The sequence below is a fragment of the Gallinula chloropus genome (assembly GCF_964237585.1).
Source record: "Gallinula chloropus genome assembly, chromosome: 4".
NCBI lineage: Eukaryota > Metazoa > Chordata > Aves > Gruiformes > Rallidae > Gallinula > Gallinula chloropus.
Window position 1 is genome coordinate 39,539,678 of NC_140088.1, and position 8,537 is coordinate 39,548,214.

Consider the following 8,537-nt stretch of genomic DNA (forward strand, 5'->3'; position numbering starts at 1 on the left):
AGAGAAAGAGAGAGACAAGGGAGGACGAGGAGGAGGAGGGGAGGAAGGAGGTGGGGAAAGACCTGCTCCCATCACCAGGCTCGGCAGCAGCCTTGGCCGTGGCTGCGGGAGCTGCTCGCCCAACTTGGCGGCTCCAAGGCGAGGGTGGCCACCCCAGGGACCCCCGTCTCACCACCCAGGCCTGGAGACCGAGGGGAGCTGAGCCCTGCACATCCCCTGGCAGCCGTGAGTAAACCGGGGGACACCCACTCCCCCACACCCCCCCACTCCCCCCCCAGCGGTGCCAGAGGGATGGGGGCCTGTGGGGAAGGGGGGAGGTGGCTGGGGCAGCAGGGGGAGGATGGAGATGGGGAGGGCGAGGGAGGAAGGAGTAAGGATGGCTCGGCAGCAGGGATGAGAGCAAGGCCGCGTGTGGGGATGCCGTGCCGGGGGGAGGGGGGACCCAGGTGGGTGCCGGGGAGGGGGGTGTTCCCGCAGAAGCTGCGCAGGGAGGGTGTCCCCGGCACAGGGCTGAGCTGGTGGTGGCAGGGTCCAACAGGGGGGCTGGGCATGGGCACCCCCAGTCCTGCCCATTGTTGGCCAGGATGAGCTGACCAAGGTCAGCAGGTCTGGGGGGGGCCGAAATTCGGGATGTGGGGAGGGGCCAAGCTCAGAGGAGTGGGGCATCCCTGGTGCAGGGGGCTGTCATGGCCTTCTCCTGCCCCTCTTCCCTGCAGGCAGTCGAGAACGGCCTGAGGCTGGCCCTCACAGCTCCCCAGGGCTTGCAGACCACCGTTCCCCTGGGGGAGGGTTAGTGTGCCCTCCGAATGCCGCCGGGACAGCCGGAGCATCACCACACTAGCTCGGAGCCTGGCCCTAACCGCCACCGCCTGCAGCCCTTGGTGTGAGTGGGTGGGAGGCCCTTTCCCGGCAGTGGGATGGCCCCCGCCACCCCGTGAGGGTCCGGGGGTCCCCACCAGCACCCACCGGCTGGGGGTTCGCCACCGCCCCGCCATGCTGCTGGGCCCCCAGCTGGTGGCAGCGGCGGCGGCGGTGGCGGTGGTGGTTGCGATGGGCACCGCGGAGGGCTGCCCGGCGCTGTGCACGTGCCGCGGGCAGGTGGTGGACTGCAGCGGGCAGCGGCTCTTCTCGGTGCCCCCCGAGCTGCCCCTGGACACCGGCAACCTCAGCCTGGCCCACAACCGCATCGCCAGCATCCCGCCTGGCTACCTGGCCTGCTACGGCCAGCTGCGCGCCCTCGACCTGCGCAACAACTCGCTGGCGGCGCTGCCGGCCGGGCTCTTTGTGGGCGCCCACCGCCTGGCACACCTCGACCTCAGCTACAACAACTTCAGCTTGGTGCCGGCCGACATGTTCCTGGAAGCCGGGGGGCTGCTGCGGCTCGACCTGAGCCACAACCCGGGGCTGCGGCGCGTGCACCCCCAGGCCTTCCGCGGGCTGGCGCAGCTGCGGGAGCTGGACCTCAGCTACGGGGGGCTGTCGGCCATCAGCCTGGACGCGCTGGAGGGGCTGCCGGGGCTGGTGGGCCTGCGCCTGGGGGGCAACCCCTGGGTGTGTGGCTGCGCCATGGAGCCCTTCCTCAAGTGGCTGCGAGGACGCATCCAGCGCTGCGCGTCGGGTACGTGTGTGTGTGTGTGTGTGTGTGTGTGTATGTGTCTGTGTCTGTGTCTGTGTCTGTGTGTCTGTGTGTCTGTGTGTGCTCATGTGTCCCCAAAACCCCCTCGCAGCCGGGGCAGATGGCACTGGCAGCCACCCTGACGCTACTCTCCCATCTCCCTGACAGATTCGCAGATGGCTGAGTGCCGGGCACCCCCCGAGGTGGCAGGAGCCCCCCTGCTCTCCCTGACAGAGGAGAGCTTCCAGGCCTGCCACCTCACCCTGACGCTGGACGACTATCTCTTCATCGCCTTTGTTGGCTTCGTCGTCTCCATCGCCTCGGTGGCCACCAACTTCCTGCTGGGCATCACTGCCAACTGCTGTCACCGCTGGAGCAAAGCCAGCGAGGACGAGGACGTTTAGGTACCGACGACGATGGCCCCCCGCACCGGGCACCCTGGTGTGGATGCCTAACCGTGCCTTGTCCTCGTTCCCCCCCTACCGCTCCCCCACCCACCCCGTGCCAGGGCGGTCCCCGAGACACCAGCCCAGCGATGGTGGGGCCGACCAGGGCACGGATCCTCTTCCTTTTGCCCCAAAACAGGGACGTCTTGCCCCAGCGGGCACCCTCCAGGATTGCCTCCCCCACCCCCAGCACCGTGAGCTTGGACCCCCCCCCGCACCATACCCACTCCCCAGGGCCGGTGGAGGCAGCGACGCAGGGTCCCTGGGGGTCCCATGGGAAATCTTGCACAGTGCCGGTCAGTGGGGGCCAGAGGCTGCAGCTGGGGAGCAGCCCCCACTGCTTAGAAAAGAGACCCCAAAAGTGTCCAGGGGTGAAAACTAATGAAACCCCGGCTGTCAGCCCACAAGTGGAGCCCCCTCCAAATCCTGCCCACACTCTCCAGCCTCCCTGAAAAGCAGGGGGACCCAGTACCCGCATCCAGCTCGGCACCACCACTCCCGTCGGAGGCACCTGGGGGATGCCCACATCTCACCAGTGACGCCGAGACATGCCAGGACAGCGTTGGGGCCATTGTGCCCGGCAGCAGGACAAGCTCCGTGCTGTCCTGGCCACATGCCGGACCTCGCCTTTCTCTGCCAAAGCCTTGCCTGGGATTTGGGCCGAGCCGGGCGCTGAGCATCACACGCAGCGGGGGACCCCATCGCCTTGTCCCCCCTGGGCCAATGTGGGAAGGCAAAAGCAATGCCAGGAAAGAAAGAGATAAAAAAGAAAAAAAGAATAAGGGGGGAGGGGAGGGGGAAACACCCCATCCCCTCTGTCCAGCTGGGGGGCCACCGTCCCGTGTGCGTGGATTGCAGTGTCTCCACGGCCAGTCCTGAGTCAGGCGTGGGAGCGGGGCTCAGAGGGCTCGGCACATCCCAAGAAGGATCCAGCCAGGAGCTGGTCTGTTTTCCAACTGCACCCCCCAATGCCAGTGTTGGGGGTACAGTTTAAAGCCAAACCAACGGGGCAGAATTGGGAAACCGGGAGACGTGATGCCACACCCATCACCGGTCCCGGTTGGGACCCCCAGACCAGTGAAAGGAGCACTGAAAGAGCACTGAAAGGAGGCTGGGGCCACAGATCAGCATCCCCCACATTGCTGTGCTGCTGGAGAGACCCTCATGGGCACCTGGCCTCGCTCGAGCTCCCAGCTGCTGGCTGGGGGGGTGTCCCGGGATGGGTGTTGTGGGACCACAGAGACCTCGCACCCCCAGCAAAGCTGCACCCCCAAGCCCTGCACCCACAGGAGGGTGGCAGCCCCCAGCCTGGACAGGGACACTTGAGCTCTTCTGTCTGTCTTTTCTTTTTCCTCTTCTTTTTCGCCCCCCCCCCCCCCCGCCCCTTCCCTTTTCGTGAGTCTGCAGCAGCCCAACACCCCCTGGAGAGGGAGGACCGCTCCATCTCCCCACCGGCAGGCCCTGGCCGCTTTCTGTGGGGACAGCGGAGGAAGAGCAAGCACCCTCCGCCCAGCACCCCCTGGCCCAGCTCTCAGCCAAACCCCTTCTCTCTCTTTTGCAAGCAAAAAATGGCCTGGCCCTCGCGCTTCGCTCCGTCCCGCTGCAGGGGGAAGGCACCTGCCTTTGGCTGTCGGACTCTGCCAGCACCGGTGCCCGGCCATGGGTGTCCCCGCGGCACGGCCACCCCGGTCCTGCAGCGAGCCCGGAGTGCCTCGGCATGGGGGCGGCTGCCCCGCCTTCCTCTGGGCTCCCTCCCTCTGCCCCATCCTCATTGTTGTCTTCCTGTCCTCTCTTCCGCTCTTGCTTTTCCCCTTTCTCTCTTTTTTCTTTGTCTTTTCACTGTGTCTTTTTATTGTTTCTCTTTTAATTTCCCTTTTCCCTTTCCTCTCCTTTCCTTTCCTTTCCTTTCTTTTCCTTTCCTTTCCTTTCCTTTCCTTTCCTTTCCTTTCCTTTCCTTTCCTTTCCTTTCCTTTCCTTTCCTTTCCTTTCCTTTCCTTTCCTTTCCTTTCCTTTCCTTTCCTTTCCTTTCCTTTCCTTTCCTTTCCTTTCCTTTCCTTTCCTTTCCTTTCCTTTCCTTTCCTTTCCTTTCCTTTCCTTTCCTTTCCTTCTCTCCTTTCCTCTCCTTTCCTCCCCTTTCCTTTCCTCCCCTTTTCTTTCCTTTCCTCTCCTTTCCTCCCCTTTCCTCCCCTTTCCTCCCCTTTCCTTTCCTCCCTTTTCCTTTCCTCTCCTCTCCTCTCCTCTCCTCTCCTCTCCTCTCCTCTCCTCTCCTCTCCTCTCCTCTCCTCTCCTCTCCTCTCCTCTCCTCTCCTCTCAACTCTCCCCTCCTTTCCAGCCCTTCCCCCTCTCCCACCCTATTCCCCCCCATTCCCTCCCCCCTTTCCCTCCTCTCCCCACACTGCCCCCAGGCCAGGGGGGTGGGGGGGGGGGTGTGGGAGGAGGGGGGAAGGCAGAGGGGGAAAAGCCACGTGTGTCCCCCCCCCCCCCGGTCTTTGTACGGAGCACATTTTATATCCGCGGACTTTTGTAAAACGGCGACCACTTTTTCAGAGCCAAACCTCGAACAATAAAGAGCATCAGCGCAGCGCGGGGACACGCGTGTGTGGCGGGGACACACGAGTGTGGCAGGACACGTGTGTGTGGCGGGGACACGCGTGTGGTGCAGACACTCGAGTGTGGCGGGAACACATGTGTGGCAGGGACACGCGTGTGTGGCAGGGACACGCGTGTGTGGCGGGGACATGCGAGTGTGGCGGGGACACACAAGTGTGGCAGGGACATGCATGTGTGGCAGGGACACGCGTGTGTGGCGGGGACACGCGTGTGTGGCGGGGACACACAAGTGTGGCAGGGACATGCGAGTGTGGCGGGGACACGCATGTGTGGCAGGGACACGTGTGTGTGGTGGGGACACGCGAGTGTGGTGGGGACACGCGTGTGGTGGGGACACGCGTGTGGTGGGGACACGCGTGTGTGGCAGGGACACGCGATTGTAGCGGGGACACGCGTGTGTGGCGGGCACACATGTGTGTGGCAGGACACGCGTGTGTGGCAGGGATACGTGAGTGTGGTGCAGACACTTGAGTGTGGCGGGAACACGTTTGGCGGGGACACGTGTGTCTGGCAGGGACACACGTGTGTGGTGGGGACGCGTGTGGTGGGGACACGTTTGGTGGGGACACGCGAGTGTGGCAGGGACATGCGTGTGTGATGGGACACACGAGTGTGGCGGGGACACGCGAGTGTGGCAGGGACACGCAAGTGTGGCAGGGACACACGTGTGTGGTGGGGACACGCGAGTGTGGCAGGGATGTGTGTTGCAGGGACACGCGTGTGTGGTGGGGACACACGAGTGTGGTGGGGACACACAAGTGTGGCAGGGACACGTGAGTGGCAGGGACACGCGTGTGGTGGGGACACGTGTGGCGGGGACACGCGTGTGTGGCGGGAACACGCAAGTGTGGCGGGAACACTTGTGTGTGGCGAGGACACGCGTGTGTGGCTGGGACAAACGTGTGTGTCGGGGACACACGAGTGCGGGGCTGGGGGGGGGGGGAAGGTGGTGGCCCACAACCTGCAGAAGGCATCAGCCGTGTTTTTCTCCTCACGGCGCTTCCTGTTATTCCTCCAGCAATGTCTCCGGGCCGCCGCGGGGCCCAGCTGCCGGCAGCCAGGTCACCTCTGTGTCACCCCGCTCCCCGGGACCCCCCCTCCCGCCCCAGGGCTGCTCAGGCAGGGGGGTGTGGGGGCGATTCTGGCTTGCCAGGGCTGAGGGGTCAGGCAACGGCTGCGCTGTGTCTGTCCGGCACCTACGGCCCTGGGGAGCGGGGCTGGGGGTGGCTGCAGAGAGTGGTGGCCCCCGTTGCCCACCCGCCAGCCGTGCAGCAGGGGCTGAGCCCGCTCAGCAGCCATGGGGTGCTCAGTGCACCCCAGCACTTCCCTTGGCCTTGGCACCGCTGCATCCTGCGGCACAACATACACGTCACCCTGCCGTCCCAGTGTCCACCCAGCCACCCCCCAGCTGTCTGTCTGTCCATCTGTCCTTCCACCCATCCCTCCATCCCCCTGTATGTGCAATGTTCCTCCCAATATCCATCCATCCACCCATCCACCCTTCCACATAGTCTTTGCTCACCTCCTCCCCAAACCTCTCCCAGCCACCCAAATTTTCCCTGACCCCCCCTTTGCACCCTCTTTCCCTGTTGCACTCCCCCTCAGGGACCCTCAGGATCCATCTCCCCCAGTCCCTCACCCTGTCCAGCTGGAGGGACTTTGGCCTCTGGACCCACAAGAGCAAGAACCCCAACTCTGCATCCCCCTCACCAACCCAACACCCCTCAGCTGCACCGCCAGGCCCTACCACTCAAAGCCCCCAGCACTTGCCACAGCCCCCCAGTTTTTTTCTTCCCCCAACATGGGGACAATCAGCTCCCATGGGGCATCAGGGCCAAATTTTGTGAGGGGTCACTCCTGGCATGGCATGGTGGGGACACAGGAGACAGGGATCCCCCCTCCATCACCGCTTCCAAAAGCTGACAGCTCACACCCCATGGCTGTTTCCTGGGTAGTGCTCTGTGGAAACTCCCCTGCGTGGTGAGGAAGCGCCACTTGCCCAAATCCACATTTTCCCAGCACAAATGGGAGCTTTCCCCCCCCCCCCCCCCCCCCCCCACTCCCTGCCACCACAGCGCAGGGATGTGGCGTGTCCCCTCCATTTGCTTTGGGTGGGAGGTGTGAAGGATGCCCAGCGCCCGGCTGTAAACCAGGAGATCACTTCAAAGGGGACACCGGCTGGCTCAGCACAAGGCCAAACTATTTCAGCACTCCTGGGCGGGATGGGGAGGGTGGGGGAGTGTCAACCCCCTGCCTGGCCGTTTGGTAGCTTGAAAAAGCAACTTGGGGCTGGGAGGCTCCCTGGGGTGTGGGGGAGATGGTTCCTGACCCCATCCTTGTCCCAATCCCCATCCCCATCCCCTCCTTGTCCCCATCCCCTCCTTGTCCCCATCCCCATTCCCATCCCCATCCCCATCCCCACCCTCTCTTTGTCCCCATCCCCTCCTTGTCCTCATCCCCATCCCTGTCCCCATCCCCATCCTCTCCTTGTCCTCATCCCCATCCCCTCCTTGTCCCAGTCCCCATCCCCACTGCCCATGCTGGTTCACCCCTCACCCTGTGCCTGCCCATGGAGCCCACACACTTTGGGTCCCTGTGTGGAACAAACTCCTTCCTTCCAGCACCACGTCCCCGTGCCATGTCCCCACGGCCACATCCCCAGCACCACGTCCCCGTGCCACATGAACTAGGAACCTCGGGCCATGCCCCACAGACCCAGCAAAGCCCAAACACACAGCGGGTTGCAGTAACCAAAACATCGCTCCTTTGGGACTGAGGGTCCCACATTCACCCCCAGAGGAGCCCACCCTCAGCTCCCTGGCCTTCCCAGCAGTTTCCAAGGATGCTGCCAGCTTCAGCAGGGTCCTGCTCCCCATCCCCCCCGTCCCGCAGTCTTCGGCTGTCCCCCCTCTATCTTCCCTCCTCATCTTTCCTCTGCCGCGCTGCCGCAGGAAGGCAACACCTTCCTTATCTCCTTCCGACGGGTGGTCCGGGCCCCCGCTGCCCCTTCCCCCTCCCCCGGCTCCAGCCGTGTTTTATTTCTGAAGTGTCCCTGCATTTCCCCCCAGAGACTCCTCAGCTAAACATTTCCCTCCTGGAAGGGAAAGGGAAATCTCCAAGAGATAGAAAGTCGGCGGCTCCCGGCTCTGTTGGCATTTCCGTGCCCGGACACCGCGCCGGGGAGGAAACCACCCTCACCGGCTCCCTGCCGAAAAACGGGGCGCCCATCACCCCCTTTAGTGATGGGTTATCTGGGGCTGGTGGTGGGATGGAGGGAGGGAGGGATGGAGGAGTAGATGGGAGAGAGAGGTAGAGAAAAGGAGGGAGGGATGGAGGGATGGGCAGAGGGAGGGAGGGGCAGACAGACTGCTGGATGGACAGATTGCTGCAGGGACAGATGCATCGATGGACAGACCTAAGAGCAGTATCAGGGTTTCTCCAGGGCAAGTGAGCCTGGAATCCAAACATGCTTCTCCCCCCAAATTTTCCTCTGGGCTGTGGCCCCAAATGCAACACATTTCCCACCCCCACCCCACCCCACCCCCGCCACCCCAAAACAGAATCATGTGGAAACCGCCCCAAAATCGCTGGCTGGGGTGAAAAGAGCCACAGCAGACTCCCAACCCCCACCCCCGTGCCAGGCAGTTCAATCAGGCACAGCCCCCACCAGCCATCTCCTCTATTTACTTCGAGAAGACAAAGGACTGTCCCCCAAGGAGGGGTGACTCTGGCTGGGACGGCTCCCAAAATAAGGTGGCGGCAAGCTGCCCCCCCACACACACACACCCCCCCCTCCACCCCCAACGGGAAGCTTCCCAAGGAACCCAGTAATGATCCTGCATCCTTTCCAAGTGGGAACAAAGGCC

At 63.7% G+C, this 8,537-nt stretch overlaps 1 protein-coding gene across 1 annotated transcript; it reads left to right on the top strand.

Moving 5' to 3' along the window:
• Window positions 1-990: 990 nt before the first annotated feature.
• LRRC55 (leucine rich repeat containing 55) lies at window positions 991-2,019 on the top strand (the record flags this gene model as incomplete). Its single annotated transcript, XM_084262720.1, has 2 exons — window positions 991-1,618; window positions 1,784-2,019. Exons 1-2 carry the CDS (start codon window positions 994-996, stop codon window positions 2,017-2,019), a joined length of 861 nt encoding a protein of 286 aa, XP_084118846.1. The 5' UTR covers window positions 991-993.
• Window positions 2,020-8,537: the final 6,518 nt, after the last annotated feature.